This window comes from Podarcis raffonei, chromosome 8 (genome assembly GCF_027172205.1).
Source record: "Podarcis raffonei isolate rPodRaf1 chromosome 8, rPodRaf1.pri, whole genome shotgun sequence".
Classification (NCBI taxonomy): Eukaryota; Metazoa; Chordata; class Lepidosauria; order Squamata; family Lacertidae; genus Podarcis; species Podarcis raffonei.
In genome coordinates this window covers 71,596,100-71,619,778 of record NC_070609.1, presented here as the reverse complement: position 1 = coordinate 71,619,778, position 23,679 = coordinate 71,596,100, and the positions used below count along the sequence as shown (strand labels likewise).

At 47.4% G+C, this 23,679-nt stretch overlaps 1 protein-coding gene across 1 annotated transcript in view; it reads left to right on the top strand.

Moving 5' to 3' along the window:
* LOC128419716 (ATPase family AAA domain-containing protein 3) overlaps window positions 1-23,679 on the top strand; it is a 40,188-nt gene that overhangs the window by 11,013 nt on the left and 5,496 nt on the right. Inside the window, exons 8-15 of the mRNA XM_053400735.1 lie at window positions 4,958-5,113; window positions 7,477-7,533; window positions 10,213-10,338; window positions 11,487-11,611; window positions 13,951-14,002; window positions 14,325-14,395; window positions 19,266-19,433; window positions 21,298-21,406. Of these exons, the coding sequence (XP_053256710.1) occupies window positions 4,958-5,113; window positions 7,477-7,533; window positions 10,213-10,338; window positions 11,487-11,611; window positions 13,951-14,002; window positions 14,325-14,395; window positions 19,266-19,433; window positions 21,298-21,406 (864 nt within the window). The remainder of the gene's footprint in view (window positions 1-4,957; window positions 5,114-7,476; window positions 7,534-10,212; window positions 10,339-11,486; window positions 11,612-13,950; window positions 14,003-14,324; window positions 14,396-19,265; window positions 19,434-21,297; window positions 21,407-23,679) is intronic.

Genomic DNA, 23,679 nt, shown 5'->3' with positions numbered 1-23,679 from the left:
CAAATCAGATGCTCTACCAACTGAGCTGTGCCCATTCTATTCACACGTCCTCCAACAAGTTCAAAACAATGTGCAGTCGTACCTTGGAAGTTGAACGGAATCCATTCTGGAAGTCTGTCCGACTTCCAGAACTTTCGGAAACCAAAGCATGGCTTCTGATTGGCTACAGGAAGCTCCTGCAGCCAATCGGAAGCTGTGAAAGCCCCGTCGGACGTTCGGGTTCCAAAGAACATTTGTAAATCGGAACACTCACTTCCGGGTTTGCAGCGTTCGGGAGCCAAAACGTCCGAGTACCAAGGCGTTCGGGAGCCAAGTTATGACTGTACTTGGTTCTCTTTCCCAGCTCCCTGTCCTCTTCTCAAGAACCCTGCAAGGTAGGAGAGGTGGACTGTGACTCCCAGTAAGTCATTTGATGAGTTTCATGGCCAAGTGGAGAGATTTGAGCTTGGGAATCCCTTGTTGAAGTCCAGCAGTCTTAACCATTATACCACACTGGTGGTTCCAACAAACCTTTACACTGGGACAAAAATAAAAAAAGGTTTCTTATAGCTCATATTTCACCTTGCAGATGGGACACTGAGAGAAGCATTCAGAGATATGATACTCTTAAACAGGCTTCCTCAAACTTGGCCCTCCAGATGTTTTGAGACTACAATTCCCATCATCCCTGACCACTGGTCCTGCTAGCTAGGGATCATGGGAGTTGTAGGCCAAAAACATCTGGAGGGCCGAGTTTGAGGAAGCCTGCTCTTAAAGATGGGAGATCATTGGGGTGGAGAGACATGGTGCGATCTGATTTTTCTATCCCTCCCTGCATTGGGTTTTTGATACAAATCGTAATTGCATTTTAGGCACACTAGGTAGCGCCTTTGCCGTTTTAGTGGCGCGATCCACCTGAACACAGTCACTACTCTTCCCCGCCCCCTTTTTTTTTGCCACTGCCAGCCTGGTAGTGGAGCTCGAATCGTGACTTTCGGCTTGCAACTGATCATCAGCTGCTGCCGCAGCGGGAAAGCTGTTGAAGCAACGCTTTCCCCCTCTCTCCCCAATGCCAAAAATATAGCCCTTGTGTAACACTTCGGGCATTAAATGGAACAGGCATCTCTTGAGGCTGCTGGTGTTTTGGATCCCAGCTCCTCCTCGCCTCCAGCTCCTTCCCAGCCTGTTTTTGCTGAAAGCCGACGGGCAAGGGAGAGAAGGGGGCCTGCCGTAGTTGCCAGGCAACCGCCAGAGGATTTTCCGCAGCTGCCTCTTGGCCCAGGAGACGGTCCCTGGCTATTGTCTGTTTCCAGGTGGAGAAATCCCTTGTGGTGGGAAGACTCAAGCAGCCTAACCCTAGAAAAGGCCAAGAACGGCCTCAGCAGTTGGCTGGGAAATGCACCGTGAATCTCTTGTGTCTCCCCCAAAGGTTGCAAGATTCTCAGGGCAGGTCCCCTCTTGCTTACGTGACTTTGCCATGCAGGAGTGGGGAGCCTCAGGCCCGGGGGGCAGATGTGGCCCTCCAGGCCTCTCTGTCAGGCCCTGGTAACTCTCCCCCAAGCCACACCCCTCGCTGGTGCTTTTTTCACAACCAGAGTGCTTATTAAGCCTGGCGGGAATGCAGCCTGGTAACGCTGATAAGGCCTCTTGCACATTTGCAAAGCTAAGCAGGGTCCGGTATGATTTCAAAGTGGATGGGGGACCGTGTGTTGAGATCCCTGCGTTGCTGGGGGTTGGACTTGATGACCCTTGGGGTCCGTTCCAACTCTACAATTCTGTGATTCTTTTTTAAAAATACAATTTTTATTAAGTTTCCAGAATTTCACAAAAAATTCAGATCGTGTAATTACATCTTCGTTCATAGATAGACTTCCCACCCATACCTCTGCAGTATTTTTATTCAAACCCTTTTCTACTGCATTGTATTTCAAGCTCTTTATCAAAAAACAAGTCCCTCTAATACAATTATTTTGTCATTTTTCTTCCCCTGCTTGTATCTCAAATCATGCCAGTGATTTCATTTGACTACAATATTTTTTCTAATAGTCCACAAATGGCCTCCACTCTTCTCTGGAAAGTTCATCATTTTGATCAATTAATTTTGTTGTTAGCTTTGCCATTTCCGCTCCGCCCACTTTTGCTTCTGGCCCCGCCCACCACTGCTATGTCATTCCCTCCCCCAAAGGCTGTCCATCACTGCTTTGCTGCCTGTGATTTAGCAACTTGTTTCTAGCCACACCCTATTTTCCCCAGGCCACACCCCCTTCTCACATTTGCTTCATACCCTCCTTGAGAGTTTTTGCCTGGCTGGAATGTGTCATTGAACTCTGAGCATTTCTCTTCCTTGCCTGGATAGAGGATAGGGAGGCCTCTGTTGTTCTGCTGTGCAAAGCTAAAACATAAGCTCATTGTTCTGCCCAGTTTTTGACTTGGGCCCTGCCTGCCAGTGGCATGTGGCGGAAGGTTGCCCAGAAAGGAATGGCTGTCACTACAGATCACAAGTAGGGAGAACAGAATGCTGGACTACATGTGTCATTCTCCTGATCCAGTAGATCTCTTCTTATTTTCTTAACGCAGTCCTCGAGCTTTGTAGCGTGCATGTCAACTTTATATACCGTCTTCCAATGCTTAATGTGCAAGTTGGAAGCACGTCGATACTGACAACAATAAAACAGCAGTATTAAAATCCCCCAATTAATCTGCAGTAACGTATAGATACAGGGGTCAGCAAACTTTTTCAGCAGGGGGCCGCTCCACTGTCCCTCAGACCTTGTGGGGGGCCAGACTATATTTTGGAGGGGGGGGGGAGAACAAATTCCTATGCCCCACAAATAACCCAGAGATGCATTTTAAATAAAAGGACACATTCTACTCATGTAAAAACACGCTGATTCCCGGACCGTCCACGGGCCAGATTTAGAAGGTGATTCTTAGTTTAGAAGGTGATTCTTAGTTTGCCTGCCCATGGTATAGAACAACGCAACACGCTGTTCATAACTGGCAAGGACAGATCAGTGCCGAAAGCCATCTGTTCATCACCTCTGCAACTTATTTCTTTGGAACTATGCAATGAAAAGTATTCCTAAGCAGCCAAGGGGGCACAAGTTTCAAGATAATTAAATAGCAGCAATCCATTTTCTGTTTCACCAAAATATGGCGGCCAGCTTCTTCCTCCTTTGTCTAAGCATTGCCCTTGTGGAAACCAGCAGGAGGATGGGGACAGAACTAGAATGAGTTGGCTGAGCCCTGTCATTGGCTCTGGTGCCATCTTACTCTTGGGCTCCCTGCTTTCTGCTTCTGAATATCGGGTGCGGGAAACTATAGGAGTAGAGAATCTTATGCTTCAATCCTGCTTTCAGGCTTCCCAGGGGCCTCTGGCTGGCCACTGTGGGAACAGGACGCTGGACGCAGATGGGCCATTGGCTTAATCCAGCTCTTCGTATGTTCAGCCTGACCATTGGGGGGAAGATGGGATTTGGAGCCCATCAAATCACAGTGCCGTTTTGAGCAACTTTGCTGTACTGTTGCTTCCCCCCTCCCCTCTTTTCCGTACCTCCTCTTGATCCGGTGTGTATTTTCCTTTAACGAGTGCCGCTGGGCATCAGGAACCTTGGCAAGGGGAGAGAGTTTTATGTAGCGGCAGCCAGCCTGAGACTCTTTGATGGCATCGGAACTGCCCGTAGCAAAACAAGGGAGGTCAGACACCCCATCGAGCCCAGCCTTGCAACCCCTGTGACAGCCGTACCCTGGAGGCGGGTTGAGGAGAGAGGGGGCACGGGTTCGTTTTGAGCGTGCCGTGGAAGAGAAATAGCCTCTGGTGGGCGCGAGGAAGGAAGCGGGAGACCGTGTTCCGCATCGTGCCTGCGACTCTGGTGAAGTTATTCTGCATAACTCAACAGGCACTGCGAACATCCTGCCAACTGGGACCCTCTGCCTGCAGCTGTAATTTGTTGATGCTTGTGTTAAAAGGGAAGAGAGGAGAGGGAGAGGAGCTCTTAGCGACATCAAAATGGCCCATTAATCAACCCTGGCCTCCCTTTGTTTTTCTTATGATTCCTTCAGCTTGAGCAGAGAGGCAAAGAGCGTCTGCAGCGGAGGAGCCTGGCAGGTTTTTGTCCTCCTAAAGGACAGGAACTGAGATGGGGAGGGGGGGTTAAGGGGCCTTGCGGCATGCGTGTCTTGGAAGCAGAAAGGGGGGGGCAAGAGCTGTGATGAGTCATCCGCGCAAGAGACCCTGAAGCCTATCATTTTTGTGTGCGCACACACACACACCAGCAATTTAGGATTGGCTGGCTAAGATTGGAAGTCTGAGGATCCTGGCGTTTTGTCTTTGTCTCAGGTTTCTAGTCCTCACTGTTGCGGTGCAAAAACATAAAACCTAAGAGGTTTCTTCAGGGCAAGACTTCCACCATTTCAAACAGAACCGCCTAAGGAGAGCTTTTTCAAACAGCCTAATAGTTTCTTGTCGCATTGCAGGGAGAAAGGCGGGATGGAATTATTATTATTATTATTATTTATTAATACTATATCATTTATTGGACTTATTAGTCACATTTTAAACAAAATATAAACTCAGAGCGACTTGAAACATAGAATAGGTGTTATCTATTGGGTGGTATCAAACTTCTGCCCAGCATAGATCCATTGAAGTTCATGGACCTAAGTGAATTATGCCTATTAATTCCAGTGAGTCAACTTTGGGGGGGTGCAAGGCAAACTCCAGAATTCCCCACCCCCAAAGGAAGGCTCTCATTTAGTTTGTTTGAAATTCAGATTTGTGACAATAAAGTATTTCAATTTCAATTTGTCTATATCTGCCCATGCTGCCCCCCAAAAAGTCTGATTTAAAACATTTTAAAAAAAACAAAAACAACCATCAGGCAGGTTTGGGGGGCGTTGTTTGCTTTTTTGTAAATTAACGTTGAACAAAACCGGCAAATCTTCTTTTCCTTCCTTCCTTCCTTCCTTCCTTTGACAGGTGGCCGGCCTGACACTTCTGGCTGTTGGCATTTACAGCGCCAAGAATGCAACTGCGGTCGCTGGCCGGTACATTGAGGCCCGCCTGGGCAAGCCGTCGTTGGTGAGGGAAACCTCTCGTTTCACCATCCTGGAAGCTCTCAAGCATCCCATTAAGGTAAACCCTTCTAACGTACCGCACGACTCCTCTTGGGGGGTGGAATAACCAGGTGGAAGGTACATTCAGCGACATCATAATCAAACGCATTTGTACTTAACTTTTATTCCACCTTTTCCCCCAAAAAAGTTTGTCGAGTTCGTGGCCACACCCTGCCACTACAGTTACAGGCAGGAATGCACCTGAATACCACTTGCTGGAGCCCTCAGGAGGGGAGAATGCTCTTGTCCGTGTGGTCCTGCTTGCAGGTTTTCCCCCACAAATTTGGTTGCCCAAGATGCTAGACTACTGGCTTGGTCCAGCAGGACTGTTATGTTCTTAATTTTCAAGCCCAGGGAGATTCTGAATTTATAAACAGAAGGTATTTTATGGGCTGAAACCAATGCACCTGTTATTTAGTTCAAGATATGCATGGAGACTTCACTCCAGGTTTGTGTAGGGTTTACTCCTTAGCCTTTTCTTCTCCTGAAGATGTCCCTCAAGACAGCAGGTACATACCGTATTCTTTGCTCCATAAGACACACTTTTTCCCTCCTAAAAGGTAAGGTGAAATGTCTGTGCGTCTTATGGAGCAAATGTGTGGTCGATCACTGGCTCCCTTTCTGGCCCTGCCCCCTTGCCCAGGCCTCCATTGCTGAATGTTCTGCAGACGGAGGCTGTTTGTTTCCCCAGCAACATGTGACTGGCTGATTAGATTATCTGTGTGGAAACTGTAGAAACGGCTCCCTTTCCTTTCCTAAAGAAGCTGCAGAACTGTGAGTTGAACCCCATAAAAACAGGATTTTTCCCCTTTGCAAAGTAAGCTCAACAACTTTGAGCTAATCCTCAAAAAACCAGCGCTTTTCCCCTTTGCAAAAGAAGCTGCACAACTGTGAGCTGATCCCCCCCAAAATGGGGCTTTCCCCCTTTCCTCCTCTTATGGTCAGGTGCGTCTTGTGGAGCGAAAAATACGGTGCCCCCTTCTGGCAACTCCTGCAGCCAAGCTGGTGCAAAATGTATTGCTCTGTTTCCCTTTGGTCCACATCAACAAGGCCATGAATGGGGTCTTGTCGTTTGGGCAGCCCAGGACCTCCATACACAGCACTCCAGGTTTGCGCCCCAGAGAGGTCATTTCGGTGCTGCTAATGTTGCAAAAACAACATGGGAGGCAGCAGCTACAAGTTACTGGTCACTACAGCCGCAGCAGCTGCTGTGATCCTCAAGCGGCTTGATTTCACCCCCGGAGACTCAACATAGAATCATAGAACTGTAGAATTGGAAGGGATCCTTAGGGTCATCTAGTCCAGGCATAGGCAAACTCCGTCCCTCCAGATGTTTGGGACTACAATTCCCATCATCCCTGACCACTGGTCCTGTTAGCTAGGGATGATGGGAATTGTAGTCCCTAACACCTGGACATTGTAGTCCCCTAACATCCTTCATGGATCACTGCCTTGCCGTGGCGAAGGGGCTTGAATAACTCAGAGAAGCTATGAGCTATGCCGTGCAGGACCACCCAAGATGGACAGGTCATAGTGGAGAGTTTTGACCAAACGTGATCCACATGGCGCAGGAACTGGCAAGCCACTCCAGTATCCCTGCCAAGAAAACTCCATGGACAATGAAGACAGGAGTGCCTGGTGTGCTCTGGTCCATGGGGTCACGAAGAGTCGGACACGACTAAACGACTAGACAACAACAAACATCTCGAGAGCAGGAGTTTGCCTATGCCTGATCTAGTCCAAACCCCTGCCGTGCAGGAACAGGCAGCTGTCCTATTTGGGGATCGAACCTGCAACCTTGGCATTATCAGCATTCTCTCTGGAGACAGACAGATGCCAAAAACAAGATATATGGAGATTAGTCCCGCCCTGCCACAAATACCTTTCGGTATTCATATCGCCTATAGATATGTTGATAATATAAACTGAAGGGGGAGGAGCTTAAGATACCGTTTACATGATTGCCACCTAGTGGCCAAAAGGTGAAGTGTTTCCTGGGGGGGCGGAGTTGGAACTGAGCATGCTGCATAACAGAAACGTAAGAAATTAAAAACGGGTATTGGTGTTGCCTGCATGTGTTACAAAATTCACGGGGTGAATAAGCTATATTCTACCACCATTGACGGAGGCAGTGTGATTCCGAAGACTAGTTGCTGGTGCAAACGGCCAACTAGATGTCCCGTTTGGAAGCCTGCAAGCAGCAGCAAATGATAGCTCATGGCCACTGGCAGCCTTCCATCCCATGAATTTGCCTAATCCTCTTTCAAAGCCATCTTGGTTTGGGGCAGTGTGTCCCCACCAGTGGGAAGTAGGCTTCTCCCGTGCCCTTTGTCCATCGCCCACCACAACAGGTAACCTGACTGCCTTCACTTTCTCTCCTAGCTTGGCAAGCGACTCACCAGCAAGGCCCAGGATGCCCTCGAAGGAGTCATTCTCAGTGTGAGTAGTTTAAAATAATAATAATAATAATAAAAGACTATTTGTATAAAGAAGGGACCGCTAACCTGTGGCCCTCCAGGCATTCCTGGAATACAACTCCCATCAGCCTCAACTAACATGTCCAATGGCCAGGGATGGATTAGGTGGGCCAGCAGGGATGCTTTTGTGTTACATTTTTTGGTCCCTGCCCAGAGTGGTGTGATGGGGAAGAGGTGCCAAATTCCAGCAGTACTTCGATTTTGGCTGAATTCGAGCCACATCTGCCAAGGGGCCATTGGGACTGCGCACTAAAGGCTTTAATTTTCCTGTGCCTGCCACCAGCTAATTCGCCAAATGGTGAGTTGCCCCCAATGGCCGCAGGACGAAGGTTTCCCCGTCCCTAGTAAGTTCTCAGCCAGGACGAGATTTGAACCTCGGCTTTCCGCTTCAACTGCGCCAACTTCTGAAAGAGGAGTTGGTCTTCTCCTTCTGCTCCCCTTGAAGATTGCAAAAGCAGCTTCCTCGGGGTCAAAAAAGCGTTTCCCAGCTTTGTTCATTTGCCAAGACTGTTGGAGAGAAACGTCGCTCAAGAGGGGTCGAGTGAGTCTTTACTCCGAGCCAAGAATCCACATGTGGGGAACCTTTGCTCACCTCCGCACAGCAGCCAGCAGAAAAAATCCCTGAGTCAGCACTTGCAAGCTTCCCCCCCCCCCCTACGCCAGCACCTTAATGGGCTAATAATTTCTGCCTGGGCGCCGCTTGTCGTGGATAATTGTGGGAATAACGCCACAGTCCGACGACTCTCTTTTCCTAGCAAAAAAGCATGCTAGTCAAAGTTGAGGCTGCCCTTTGCTCTCACTAAACGTAAAAGTAAAGGGACCCCTGACCATTAGGTCCAGTCATGACCGACTCTGGGGTTGTGGCGCTCATCTCGCTTTATTGGCCGAGGGAGCTGGCGTACAGCTTCCGGGTCATGTGGCCAGCATGACTAAGCCGCTTCTGGTGAAACCAGAGCAGGGCATGGAACCACCGTTTACCTTCCCGCCAGAGTGGTACCTATTTATCTACTTGCACTTTGACGTGCTTTCGAACTGCTAGGTTGGCAGGAGCAGGGACCGAGCAACGGGAGCTCACCCCGTCGTGGGGATTCAAACCACTGACCTTCTGATCAGCAAGTCCTAGGCTCTGTGGTTTACCCCACAGCGCCACCCGCGTCCCCTTGCTCTCACTAATGGCACCTTATTCAGGAATTTTGCCATTCCTTCAAAAAGAGCTGTGTGTCTACACTTAAAAGCAAGGGTGGGGTACTGAGTCTGGCTGGTTATTTCCCTCCACTGCTTGTGGGCCACTTTTGGCAGAAGGGCATCAGGTGTCTGACCAGATTGTATGGAACACTTTGCTATAGGGCTTCTCAACTGATTGTTGAGTCTTGCAGAGCACTTTGCAAGAGGCTCCACAGGTTCCGACCACAATCAGCTGACTGCACAGGGGCTCGGCGAGACCCTCCAGTCATCTGTCTTGTCAGAATTTGCACGGGGTTTGTGCCTACAACTCCCGTTCTGGCTGACCTGGTGTCAAGCGTAGCGGGGCAGGCAGCCCGCGGTTTGGTCAAAACGACCTTGCGGGCCAAATGCGGACTGATTGAGCCTGCCATCTGGAGGTTCCCCACCCCTGGCTAAAAGAGCCTTGGGCATTTCTTTTGCCAAAAAGCTCCAAGGATGATTTGCGGGAGCATCACACACAGGAACCGCTCCCGCCACACATCAGCATACACCTGGGCTGTTCAAACCACCCACAAGCAAGCCTGCGCATTCACAGGAGCGAGTAATGTAAACGAGGCCATAGGCAAGAGCATGCCATCTGTTCCCAGCATGCACCGGGAGCTGCTCATCCCACACACTAAGCAAGCAACAAAATGCAAGCGCGTTCATCTATTTTTTACTTTGTAAAAAATGTGTGCCCCTCAATTGTAAAGAAAACTGCAAGGTCGTTTACGGAAAGAACAAAACGATGCAATTGCTGGGGAAAACAATTGTTTAAAAAAAATTTTTCAAAGTTAAAATCAGTTATAAACTACACACAGATCAAAACAAGTGTCAGCTCACCTAACGTTTTTGAGCAGTACAGTGGTGACACCTGCCTGGTGTCAGTAGGCAGGGAGTTCTAAAGCGAAGATGCTAATGCTCTGAAAGAATGATTTCTTACAAGTGCAGTGTCATGCAGCCGCTATAACAGCACCAGATCCACAGATCAAAATGGTCGAGTGGGCAGATATGGGGTAAAGCACTCTCACAGGTCCCAAGTTGCTCAGGGCTTTACCTATTAACGGTAACAGCTTGGTAGCAAAGAGTATTCTGTGTGGGTCTCTGAGCACAGCTATTCCATGCCGACCAGGTCTCACTCCTGCCGGCAATTGTGCTGCAACATTCTGCGCAAGCTGCAGCTTGCGAGTCAAGCACAAGGGAAGCCCCACGCTGCTTCTGGCATGCATCTTAAGAACACACACGTGAGCAAGCACCAAAGATGGTTTCCTCCATGCCCTGATTGTGGGCATCCCAGAGGCATCGTGACGGAAACAGGATACTGGGTTGGCTGGAAATTTGGTCTGAGTGCGTGGGTAGAGTCCCTGACCCACCCGCTGTTTATTCCGTGTCTTGTTAGTTCAAGCTTGCCCTTTTTCCCCCTTTTTTTTTTTTGCAGCCAAAGCTGGAGGAGCGAGTGAGAGACATTGCCATTGCGACACGGAACACGCGGAACAACAAAAGCTTGTACAGGAACATCCTCATGTACGGCCCCCCTGGGACGGGGAAGACTCTCTTTGCCAAGGTAGCCCCAGTGGCATCATCACGATGTGGTCACTGCCAGCAAGTCAATTGACAGCCTCTTGGGTCATCACTCCTGAAGGCAGGGGAGAGCTCTTCGCATCAGGGCATACCTATAAATCCTGCTCTTGTCGGCATCAGACCTGAGGTTTGGGGCCCTCTGGTCAGCTTAAAGTTGAGGGTCTGGGGTTTCAGGCTAGTCCTAGTCACTGAGCCTTTGATAGGACCACCTGAGTATGTTTCTGTGACCTTTATTCATAAGGGCTAGGATGCTTTTTAATTTTTTTGTAGATGATACTTTGGGAATTTGGGGTTTTGCAATAGATTGTACAGAGCTGTGTAAACACCATAGGGCAAATGTTTATTATTATTAATATTATTATTTATTAAATTCGTATACTGCCCTATACCTGCAGGTCTCAGGGCGGTTTGCAAGACAAGATCACAATATAAAAACACAGAATACATAATCAAAACAAAAACAAAAACAGGCCAATAACTCCCCCCCCCAACACATTTTTAAAGGGCATTGGGTGTCAATGTTTATCGTTGCTTGATTTTCTTTCTCGCTCCTCTAGTTGCTGAGCCTTTGATAGGGCCCCTGAGTATGTTTCTGTGTCATTTAGAAATGAGGACTAACCTGCTTTTTTAAAGTATTTTTTAAAAATATTATTGGGAAGATAGTTTGTGTACAAGACAGTTAATTTCAGTCGCGAACGACTCTGGGGTTGCGGCACTCATCTCGCTCTATAGGCCGAGGAAGCCAGCGTTTGTCTGCAGACAGTTTTTCTGGGTCATGTGGCCAGCATGACTAAACCGCTTCTGGCAAAACCAGAGCAGTGCACGGAAACACCATTTACCTTCCTGCCGGAGCAGTACCTATTTATCTATTTGCACTTTGACGTGCTTTTGAACTGCTAGGTTGGCAGGAGCAGGGACCAAGCAACGGGAGCTCAGCCCGTCGCAGGGATTCGAACCGCCAACCTTCTGATCGGCAAGCTTAAGAGGCTCAGTGGTTTAGACCGCAGTGCCACCCGCGTCCCTTTATGTAAATATCACAGGGCAAATGTTGATTGTTATTTGATTTCTCTCTCCCCCGCCCCTTCTTTCTCCCTCCCCCTCTCTCTCTCTCTGTCTTTTTCTCTGCTCCAGAAATTAGCCATGCATTCTGGCATGGATTACGCCATCATGACTGGTGGTGACGTCGCCCCCATGGGGCGGGAAGGAGTTACTGCCATGCACAAGGTCTTTGACTGGGCAAACACAAGCCGGAGAGGGTAAGCTTGGATCTGTTTCCCACGACTTTCTCGGATCGAGAGTTCCATCTTGCTTTTACACACACAAACAAAACAAACAAAAAATGTCACTTTCCTCTCAATGCACAATCTGTTGCAGTTTTCAGTTGCTTCGTTTAATCTCGGTGTGGTCTGGGCGGCTTCCAACAGAATATTAAAAACACAATAAAACATCAAACATTAAAAATCACCAAGCGGTGATTGCAGAACCATTCGTGGGACGGATCCAGAGGGCAATTGGGCCAAAATCAGCCCACGGGCCTTAGTTTGCCGACCCCTGCCTTACACCGAGTCAGACCAATGGTCCATCTAGCTTGGTTCTGTCTACACTGACTGGCAGCAACTGTCCAGGGTTTCAGGCAGAGAGTCTCTCCCAGCCCTACCTGGAGATACCGTTTGGGATTGAACCTGGACTCTTCTGCGCATGCAGCGGATGCCCTGTGCAGAAGTTAAGTTGACCACCTTGGCCCCGCCCACATTTGCCTCTGACCCCACCTGCTGCTTGCATGCTGCCATTGAGTTGAAAGAGATTCTACATTCCTGCTGTTGTGGTGCCCAGCATGTTCTCTACAATACAGTGGTACCTCGGGTTACATACGCTTCAGGTGACATACGCTTCAGGTTACAGACTCCGCTAACCCAGAAATATTGCTTCAGGTTAGGAACTTTGCTTCAGGATGAGAACAGAAATTGTGCTCCGGCGGCATGGCGGCAGCGGGAGGCCCCATTAGCTAAAGTGGTGCTTCAGGTTAAGAACAGTTTCAGGTTAAGAACGGACCTCCGGAACGAATTAAGTACTTAACCCAAGGTACCACTGTAAAGAGAAAGCAAATACCTTCCACAGTGATGGTGCTGTTTGGCTCTTCGTCTCTTCTCTCCTGCACCTCCAAGCATCTCCCAGAGACCCATTAAAACCGAATAAGAGGAACTGGGGGGTCCGGCGCTGTGTGCCTATGCCGTCCTATTTTGTGGGGGGTGCCGAAGGAGGGAGGTTCGGGGATGGCGCTGAGCGTGGCTAATTGATGATGTATGTGTCCCTTGATTGGCTCCGACAGACATTCGCTCCCTTTGTCCAAACTGATACGCAGCCACATTCATCACCAGAATGTTTCTATTTTCCACCTTTTTCTTTCCTTAAAAAGAAGGGGGGGAGGAGAGAGAGAGAGAGAATGGAAAACCACCCATGAAATGAAATATTTAGAGCACTGCAAAACAAACTTCCTTTTGCAGAGGGCTTTTCGTGGCCCGCCTTTTTGTGGGGGGAAACGGCAAGGAAAGCTGAAACATTGCATGTGTTTAAAAATGCATTGGCGGTCCATGTTAAATTATTCACCGGCCCGGGGGGGGGGGGAGGAGAGAGAAAGCCAGCAGAATTGGAGATCCCAGAATGTGACAAAGCAGCCTCTCATAGCTCCCTGAGTGACTTCTGAAACCCTCCTCCCCTTTGGTACTTTACAAGCCAAACCCTAGAGCTATGGTGTGTTTTCATGCTATTCCATCCTTAAGGAGTCTTTAAAAAGAAAAAAGCATTGTGATTTGTATGCCAAGGAGCATAGGAACGCAGAAAAACATATCCATGGTTTTATCAGTCTAGTTCACACCTGGCCATTGGACATGCTGGCTGATGGGAGGAGTTGTTTTTGGACTACAACTCCCATCATCCATACCTGTCAGATGCTGATGAGAGGAGCTGTTGCTACTGTTGTAGTCGCTTTATTTATTTCAATTGTTTCTGTGCATTGTTGTTGTTGCTGCTGCTGCTGCTGCTGCTATTTAATCTCAAAAGCTGTTGACAACCCAGTTTAAAGCACCAAGTTAAAAAATTGCACAATATCAGAACGAAACCTTAACAGATGAAGCTTGCGTATATAATGTACCTTTAAAGCAGCGTAATGGATAAGAAAGCAAAATTCTCTCTTAGACCGTATCATGGATAAAAATCGAAGGCTTTCATGCTGTCCTCAGAGCTGCCCCATGGAAATTAGCGAACCTAAGTTACTCATGCGTGTATTAAATTTTAATGGGCCTACTCTGAGTAGGACTGACTAACGTAGGTCACAACCCAAAAGCAATAGATGCCACAAAACCTACTCTGAGCAGATGCGTTGAAATGAATGAACTTGTCTAACTTAGGTCCTCCGGTGGGCATGCTCCGAGAAGCTCTTGGTTAGGCACAACCCCATATTTGTTATTTTTTTACACCCAGGCGTCTTGGGTGAATTTTGGATTGGTGATGGCCCAACTCTGCAAGGATGGTGGGCCCATTTGCTTGACCCACTGCTCCTGCCAAGCTCACCCAGGTTATTCATTTTCTTTAACAGCCTCTTGTTGTTTGTGGACGAAGCTGATGCGTTCCTGCGGAAGAGGTCGACGGCAAGTACTTCACACTCCCTTCTCTCTCTTGCATGTTGTATGCATGCTATCGTTTAGTTTTTACTGAGTATTTATAAACCGCTTTTCGTGGAAGGTTTCGCAATCGTAGAGTGGGGAACCACGAAATAAAATAATTAAAATATGGCTATACAGAAAACACACACATTTAGTTAGTTTTGTTATTCTCTGCTTGGGATTGTGGAATATTCCATGAAAAGCAGGTTATAAATACTTGATAATAACAAACTGAAGGAGTATGTGTTTTCTGTATTTTTATATTTTAATGCATGGTTAATTTAATTGTGATTTCTCCTCCTTGCAGGAAAAAATCAGCGAAGACCTACGAGCCACGTTGAATGCCTTCCTGCACAGGACGGGGCAGCACAGCAACAAGTAAGATTCAAGGGAAACATAAGAGCCATCTTCCAGTGTCTGAAGGTGTGTCATGCAGAAGATGAAACAGACTCTTTGGGTTGTGTCCCAACATTTGTCCTACTCAGATTAGATCCATAGACTTGCAAGGTCGCCTTACCTTCCATATACAGTGGTACCTTGGGTTACATACGCTTCAGGTTACATACGCTTCAGGTTACAGACTCCACTAACCCAGAAATAGTGCTTCAGGTTAGAACTTTGCTTCAGGATGAGAACAGAAATCGGGCCCCGGCAGCGCAGCAGCAGCAGGAGGCCCCATTAGCTAAAGTGGCGCTTCAGGTTAAGAACAGTTTCAGGTTAAGTATGGACCTCCAGAACGAATTAAGTACTTAACCCGAGGTACCACTGTATAGCTCCACCCACTTTTGCCTCTGGCTCCGCCCATGTGGCCCCTGGAAGGTTGTCAAGAATGGAATCTTGCCCTCAGGCTGAACAAAGTTTCCCCCATACCATAGACATATGCATTACTCTTGGATTTTGAGCCTTCTCTGGGCATAGCCAACCCATTTTGTTTTAAAATAAATAAATGATGAAATGGGATATTATCTCAGCGTTGCTTTCCACTGCAGAATTCCTTATTGCCCGCAGGCCTGTCTAATTATACATTTGGCTTCACTCTAGTTATCCTGTTTTGATGGTTCTACTCTCCCCCCCCACACACACACAAAAAGCAAATTTGATTGGTGCATATCTTCATTTAGGGAATAGTTCTGGGTTCCCTCTTAAAAAAACAATGTTCTGCAGAGCCTGTAAGGAATTGACTCCAGTCACTCAACGCCACAGTAACGTATGCAAATCCACCAATAATGAGCCCCCCGGGAGACAGTTAACTGGCAATTCTGCCTTCTGTCAGGAAAATGTGTGCTTTTAAGTAGCCAATTTTACGCTTCTAGCAAACCCTTCAGGAATGCCGAGTCCTGGACGTTCAGAGTTACTGTTTCCAAGAGCAACTGGTTGGGTCCAAGATGGCTGCCCTCTCATCCTCTTCCAAAATGCCTGCCAGTTCTCCTATTCAGAGTGCCCCCAGAAGTGCAAACGGGAGACGCCTCTCACTCAAGCTTTTTTATGCTTCTGAAGTTTGGTTAAGGTAAAAAGGTAGGACGGTTAAGTCCAGTCAGAGGCAGCTATGGGGTTGCGGCGCTCAGCTCGCTTTTAGGCCAAGGGAGCCAGCGTTTGTCCGCAGACAGCTTTCCGGGTCATGTGGCCAGCATGACTAAACCGTTTCTGGCACAATGGGACACCATGATGGAAACCAGAGCATGCGGAAATGCCATTAACCTTCCCGCCACAGTGGTACCTATTTATCTACTTGCACTGGTGTGCTTTCAAACTGCTAGATTGGCAGATTTGGTTAAACCACCACTTGACCCCTGTAATTCTTGTTTTTGTTTTGCTCTGTGCATTTTTACTTTCGTTTGAGGAGTGAATCTGAGGTGGTCTGGGGAACCTATATGAATTTTAAACGTGATAGAGAGATTGGGTCAGAAAAATAGTAGCGTAAGAAGTTGCGTCAGACAGGCTTGTGTACACACCATGTATTTAAAGCATATGACGTTCCCCACCCCCAAGGATCCTGGGAACTGTAGTTTAAGGGTGCTGGGAATTGTAGCTCTGTGAGGCATAAACTACAATTCCCAGGGTTCTTTGGGGTTGGGAGTCATGTGCTTTAAATGTATGGTTGTATACGCCGCCTGAGTCAGAAATGGCCCATCTAGCTCAGTATTGTTCTTTCCTCTCCAGATGTTGTTGGACTCCAACTCCCATCAGCCCCAGCCAGCATGATCAATGGTCAAGGATGATGGGAATTGTAGTCTAGGGACATCTAGAGTTTGAGAAAGCCAGTCTATGTTGATAGGCAGCATCTCTCTAGAGTTTGTGGTCAGGGTCTTCCTCAGCCCTGCATGGGGATTTGAACCCTGATCCATGGCCCTCCTGGTACCTGCTGTTCAAACCAGGCACTCTGAGGTTCTTCCAGGGCCTGTGCTAGGAATGTGCTAAATGTGAAGCGAAACAGCTCCAAGACAGTCTAAATAGTTTTCTTGCTCTTATACTTTGCCTTAGGCTTGGAAACATTAATTAATAATACTACAGATTGTGCTTATTTTGGTTAGGAGGGGAAAGGGAGGATGTTTCCAGTTTGTACCAAATGTGCACATCCCTAATAAACTATTTATTTATTGGCCGCTGTATAAGCCAAGCTATATTTGTGTCCATCTTGCCACGGATTAAATGGAACAAAATTTACAGTAAATCCGTATAATGCAGTTTATACACCTTATAATACGCCTTGTAAAATAAGGTATCACTATAAAAAGGCAGAAGAGAAGATTTTTGTCGGGTTAAAGCCATTGAAATGAAAGGAGGAGAAATAAAAACTCAACAGAGCTGCCTTTGAACTGTAATAATGCTTCTTGCTTGCCTTGTTTGTGTTTGTGTGTGTGTGTGTGTGTGTGTGTTCTCTTCCACTCCAAGTAGACCCCTTGAAGCTAATGCATATGACTAAGATAGAAATATTAATTTTGTCTGCTTTGAGTAGAACTTAGCTGGATGCAGCACTAAGATTTCTGCACGAGTTGTGCATCGGGAAGGGTCAAGTCCATGTTTCCACCAACTTTTGGCTCTGCCCTTGCCCAGCCCTGTTATGTGGCCCCCACAATGTTGCCCAGAGGGGAATGTGGACCTTGGGCTGGGGGAAATAAAGTTCCCTACCCCTGAAATAAATAATTACCTTCTGGGGTTTATTGTCATTATCGGAAATATTCTGTTAAATATTGTGCATGTTAAAAGGATTTTATTTAAATACCGTATTTTTCCTTGTACAAGACAATGCCCCCCCCCATTTTCTTAGTCAAAAATTGGGGGGTCGTCTTATATGCAGATTTATACGGTAAGTCTTGGGTGAGCTGGCAGCTCCTGAGTCACTTGAGTGCCAGAACAACTTTTTTTTGGCGATTTTCAAAAGAAAGAAAAAGCGATTTTGGACGATTTCCTCCAAAAGCTGAACAACTTTACAATACTGATTTCTTAATTTTGGGGTCCCCAAAGTAGGGGTCACCATATACGTGGGGTCGTGTTATACACAGAAAAATACGGTAACAGGTAAGAAATTGCCCCCTTTTTTGTCATTGTGGTCTGGGAAAGCATTTAGGGTCATTGTGTCTGTCCCTCTGGGATCATGTCAGGGCTGCGTAGCCGCAAGCCAGGAATGGGGAAATCAAGAAAAGTAGCCAGTTTCCGAATGAATGTGGAGATGGTGGCACCCCCCCTGGCCTCCCCCCGCTGACCCCAGGGGGGCCATCTCGGAACAGATGGCGAGAATGTCGCTGCCAGCGCCCATTAGGAAAACAGGCTGATTCAAATCATAATGCGCCATTAAATCAGGGCTTATTGTCAGTCGGCAAGAGAGAGGGCCGGAGGGGGTTGTGGGCAGAAGAGAGGCGGCAGGCGCTGGCTGTGAAGCAAAAGGATGCTTAAAGCAGTGCATGAAGTTTTGGGAAGGAGCTGGGAGAGTTTTGAGAGAAGTAAAGGAGGCAAGAGGCAGAAGAGGCTGTGCCTTAGTCTGCGGTGCTAAACACAGAAGTCCTGGGAAGTGAGGCCCATGGGATATAAAATAATGAGTAGATAGGCATAGGATTGTTGCTTTTAAGCTTCACCAGCATATACTCATTCTGTGTATGTGTGTGTGTGCGCGCACACACGCGCTTTTTGGGGGGGGGACCACTTTGAGGGGATTTTTTTACCTGATACGTATCCAGAGGTACCACTGTATGTGACTATATAAATTCTTTTTAAATGTGATTCAACATATATCAAAATATATCATTCTATAGACCAACATGTCATATAAACGAAACATATTATGAGAAATTAAAGTCCAGCAGATTCATCAGGAAATACAATCTATTCAGTTCTTTTATTGGCAATATCCACGGTGTGGAATTCTTATATCAATCTTGTAGTGTTCCAGGTCAAGATGCTTTTAAGAATTCTAGCGTTCCTTGTCTGCAGGTACTTCGTCTGATTTGTGATGTTACCAGTTTTGTATTTATGTGACAAAGGGTATGGCAGTGTTTTGAATGAGTTTTGGGCGTTTTCTACCAGCAAGTGGTGTATAAATTTTATGAAATATATAAAAATACTTTGATTCTGCAGAAAAGCGGAATGTGGTATTTATTGGTTAAGAATGAGGGAGAAATTCGGTTTGATTTGCATTAGTGTGCTGCCAAAACTTTCTGCAGTGGGAGGAGAGTGTGTGTGTGTGTGTGTGTGTGTGTGTGTGTGTGCATTTATTAGGGACTGCCTTTTAAAGGGGGTGGGGGAGGTGCTTCTGAGAGCAGTTTTTGGAAGAACCTCAAACCCTCTGTTAGACCTTCCTGCAGTCTTGTATAATCGAGGGGACAGGCACTTCCCAGAGCAGTTCGCTGCAGCCACATGAGTTGCATCCTGACATTTTTATGCCTCTATGAGGATGTTATGGGTTGTACCCAACCAAGTCCCATTCAAATCAGTGGACCTAAGTTTGTGAACTTCAGTGGATCTCATCTGAGTAGGGCAGGCATTGGATACAAGCCTACACACACACACACACACACACACACAATGCATGCCTTTCTGTATTGAACGAATGAGCATTGAATGGTTTTATGGTGTTTGGGGAATGCGCAATTGATCACTGGTACAGTCCCTCGAAGTATTCCCACCCTCCCTGCGTGCACAACTCTGTTTGACATGGAAGGGGTTGCGCATGTGGAGAGTGAATCCCAATAGAACTGCCTTGCTTTATAAGAGAGGGGGGAAATGATGGTTCTCCTCTCCTCTATCTCCCCAGGTTCATGCTCGTCTTAGCCAGCAACCAACCGGAGCAGTTTGACTGGGCCATCAATGACCGGATAGACGAAATGGTTAATTTTAAGCTGCCAGAGCTGGAAGAGAGAGAGCGTCTGGTCCGGATGTATTTTGACAAGCACGTCCTGAAGCCGGCCACTGAGGGAAAGCAGTCAGTATATTTATTTATTTTTAATTAATTACCATATTTTCCCGTGTATAAGACTAGGGTTTCCCCCCCTTAAAAATAATGTCAAAAATTAGGCGTCTTATACATCTCCCCCCTTTTTCTTAAATCTGAGTACCTCGAGTTACAAACGCCTCAGGTTACAAACGCTTCAGGTTACAAACTCCGCTAACCTGGAAGAGTTACCTCAGGTTAAGAACTTTGCTTCAGGATGAGAACGGAAATCGTGTGCTGGCGGCGCAGCGGCAGCAAGAGGCCCCATGGTGCCTCTAGCTAAGAACAATTTCAGGTTAGGAACGGACCTCCGGAACAAATTAAGTTCATAACTAGAGGTACCACCGTATTGGCATGAAGTCAGGACAGGGTAGGTGAGCAAAAGGGAACGACAGCAGTGGCTGCAGAGCAGCATTTTGTCACAGGCCTAGCTTTGAAGGTTGGCTAATGTTACTGCTGGGCCCTACTGCTCCCAAATATATCCTATTTGGGTTATGAAATCTGTTGAGAACATGAGTCACTTGTCATCGTTTGCAACTGAATAGCGGAAGCAGAAATGACAAGAGGATTCCCCCTGTATCGGGCAAAGATCTCTTGCAACAGGGAACGCATCTTAAACCTTTTCCGGTCCACTTCATTCAAGATCCCGCAGGGGTGGGAGGAGGGGTTGCCTTGTCAAGCTCGTCTCCTGCAATCGCTTGGTCTACCCAGGCAGATTTTCATTTGTACAGGGCCGGAGTTGGCTTGGCATCAACTGTCCCTGTCTGGGTAGCTACAGCCTCTTGTGGGAGCGAATTCCATCGTTCTAACTCTGCATGAAGAAGTACTTACTTTTGTCTGCCCTGTATCAAAAAGCAATGTGATAAAATAGAGTTCCCCATGAATTCAGCTGGAGGACAGCTGCTTGGCATGCAGAAGGTTCCGGACTCAAACCCCAGCTGCTTCCCCAGGAGAGCTGCTCCCATCCAGTATAGGCAATACCTAGGAAGGTGGACCAGTGAGCCTGAGTTGGTATAAAGCTTCTTCGCGGTTCCTCTTTTGTTAATCCTCACAACAGCCCTGCGAGGCGGGTCAGTCTGAGGGAATGACGAGCCAAGTCGTCGCAGACTGAGCAGGGGTTTGAACGTGGGTCCTAACCGAACTGCTTCACTGGCTAGCAAATCATATACCCGTATTTTTCGCCTCACAGGGCGCACCGGCCCATAGGCTTGCGGAGAGCTGCCCGAAGCCCGGGGCACTCTCCGCTGCGTTCCCCGGGTTTCGGGCTGCAGGCTGCTGTCCGCAAGCCTTGGGAGCCCGGCGGGAACTCCCGCGGGCTCCCAAGGCTTGCGGATAGCTTCCTGAAGCCTGGAGAGCAAGAGGGGTCGGTGCGCACCGACCCCTCTCGCTCTCCAGGCTTCAGTGAAAGCCTGCATTCACCCCATAGGACGCACACACATTTCCCCTTCATTTTGGAGGGGAAAAGGTGCGTCCTATGGGGCGAAAAATATGGTAATAGTTTTATTTACTGGATAAAGGGTTGCATCCAGCGCTGGCCCTACTCAAGAGTGCTTTCAAAAATTAATCAAAGTGATTTAATTTTAATTTTTGATGGGTACGTAGTTGAATACAACTTATAAACCTTAGACCGGGGTTTTCCAAACTTTGGTCTCCATCTGTTTTGGAACTACAATTCCTATCATCCCTGACCACTGGTCCAGCTAGCTAAGGATGGTGGGAGTTGTAGTCCAAAAACAGCTGGGTACCCAGGTTTGGGAAACGCTGCCTTAGACCCTACCTACGGTGTTTCCCGGCAGCTTGCAATAAATATAACATGGCAGTGTTGATGTGAACTGGTGTGCTTTTACCTGTCCAGGCGTCTGAAGCTCGCCCAGTTTGACTATGGGAAGAAGTGTTCAGAGATCGCCAAGCTGACCGAAGGCATGTCTGGCCGAGAGATCTCTCAGCTCGCCGTGGCCTGGCAGGTAAGTCCAGCATCCTATGAGCGGTCCTTCGACCGCAGTCTTGCCTGCTCAGACCAATCTGCTTGGTTTCAGCTAGCTCTGGCTGAGCTCAGCACTGGGGAACCTTTGGCCCTCTAGATGTTGCTGAACATGCTCTTTCTTCCCTGTAACCATAACCCACATACACCTGGGATCAGGGGAAATTGCTTCTGGTAGTCCACTTCGCAAATCATTGTGATGATGGAATGGAGTGGGGAGAGCTGGGTTTGCTGCCTTGACCTTGGAGGAAAAGCAGAATATAATTGCAGTAAATGCATGGATTCAACACAGGAATGGGCTAAGCACAGAGACCGACATGCAGGCAGCTTTGCTTTTTTGTTGTTGCTAGCTCTTGTTGCCTGGACAGAGACTAGAGACAGGAGTATTTACCGTATTTTTCACCCCATAGGACGCACCGGCCCATAGGACACACCTAGTTTTTTGGGGGGGAAATAAAGGGGAAAAAAATTATTTCCCCCCCAGGTGCGGGGCTGGGACGGGGGAAGCCCGAGCTTCCCCCGACCCCAGCCCCCAGAACAGGCTGCTATTCGCAAGCCGTGGGAGAGCTGCGCGAAGCCCGAAGCTTGGGGCGTGCTGAGCTCAGCGCACCCCAAGCTTCTGGGTGCAGGCAAGCTCTCCACTAGCCGTGGGAGAGCTGCGTCTCCCACGGCTAGCGGATAGCTTCCTGAAGCCTGGAGAGTGAGAGGGGTCAGTGCGCACTGACGAAAACGTTCCATGCGGTTTATAAATACGTTTTGAAAAATAAAGCAAGCCTTAGGCGGGGCTGGTGCTGCCACACTTCATCCAAAATATTGCAGGTTTTCTGTTTGAGAGTTTTGTAAGGTGTGCCAGCTTGCAAATTTGCTGTGTGCAAGCTTCAGTTGGTCTTTTTAAAAAAGAAAGAAAACACTGCCTTGGCGCATCCAGCCCCTTGGGACCGATTAAGGCAGCCGCAATAAAAGTGCCCATTGACTCCTTTTTCCAAAGAGCCTCGGGTTGCGTAATGCCTCCTGAAAACTCTGCTTTCCATCTCTTGTCGTATGCTGAAGACAGCACCTTTTTACTCTGGCCTTAGACATGTGAGAGAGGAGTTTGTGTATATCTATATTCTTTATTTTTAATATTTTGTTATTAGTTTGCAAATTATTATGGAACCACAGGGGCAAGTAAACAATAACAAAAATTCAGCATGGATATAATGACGGGGCATACCAATGTACCTGAACCTATTAAATAATAACACCCAAAATAAGAACAGAACAACCATATTATCTCTAAAAACAAATCCCCACCAATCTGGATATTTATTTATTTCATTCATATCCTGCCTCAAGGTGGTTCTCCCCCTCCTCATTTAATCCCCACAACAACCCTGTGAGGTAGGTTAGACTGAGAGAGACGGTGGGTTCAGGCTGTACTTTCAAGTTAATGGTATAATTTGTGTGTTTTATGTTGTAGGTCACTTAGAGATTTTTAAAATATTAAGTGGTTTACAACAATTACGAAATATCAGCAAAAAAAGGACAATGTGGCCCAGATAAAACTGTATAATTAATTTTGAAAAATACATTAATAAAACAGCAGCTTAAACTTCAGTAAATAAGACATGACACTACAACATTTAGCATTCTCCCGGGGCAAATTTGTTTTTAAATAACCGCTTGTGTTGTCGGGGGTCAAACACCAGCCACCCCACAGATACGCACAGAGCTTGTGAGATTTCACACGCTTTCAAGCAAAACTTTGCGGTCGTGAGGACTGCTTTTGGAAAGAAGAGAGAGCTGACATTTTCTACAAGTTCATTTCTTTGCCCAGTGTTATGTTATGTTACGTTGCAAGAAAGAGAGCACTTGTGAGATTTCACATGCTTTCAAGCAGTCATAAGGACTGTGAATGTAGTTTTGAATAGAAAAGAGAGCCGAAACTCTTCGTAAGTGCAATTTTGTGGAGTTTTCGCTTCTATGGAATTGCAACACACACAGCTGACTGGTGCTGAGATGAAATCCCTCCCAAATTCATCACCCCATTTACAACCGTGGGGAGAATGGGGTACTATTGGTGCTGGCGGGGAGCTCACAAAGAGTTTCTTATGTGGTGACAGGAATTCTTGCCCCCAGTGGGGGTGTCTCTGGCAGCATTGTTGTTATCCTCTGGGGGCGGGGGGAGAGAAACAGCCAGCCCTCATCAGGAACTGTGGCAATTATATATATAGAATTTTGGGGCACCCCTTAAGAACCTAAGATGAGCCCTGCCGG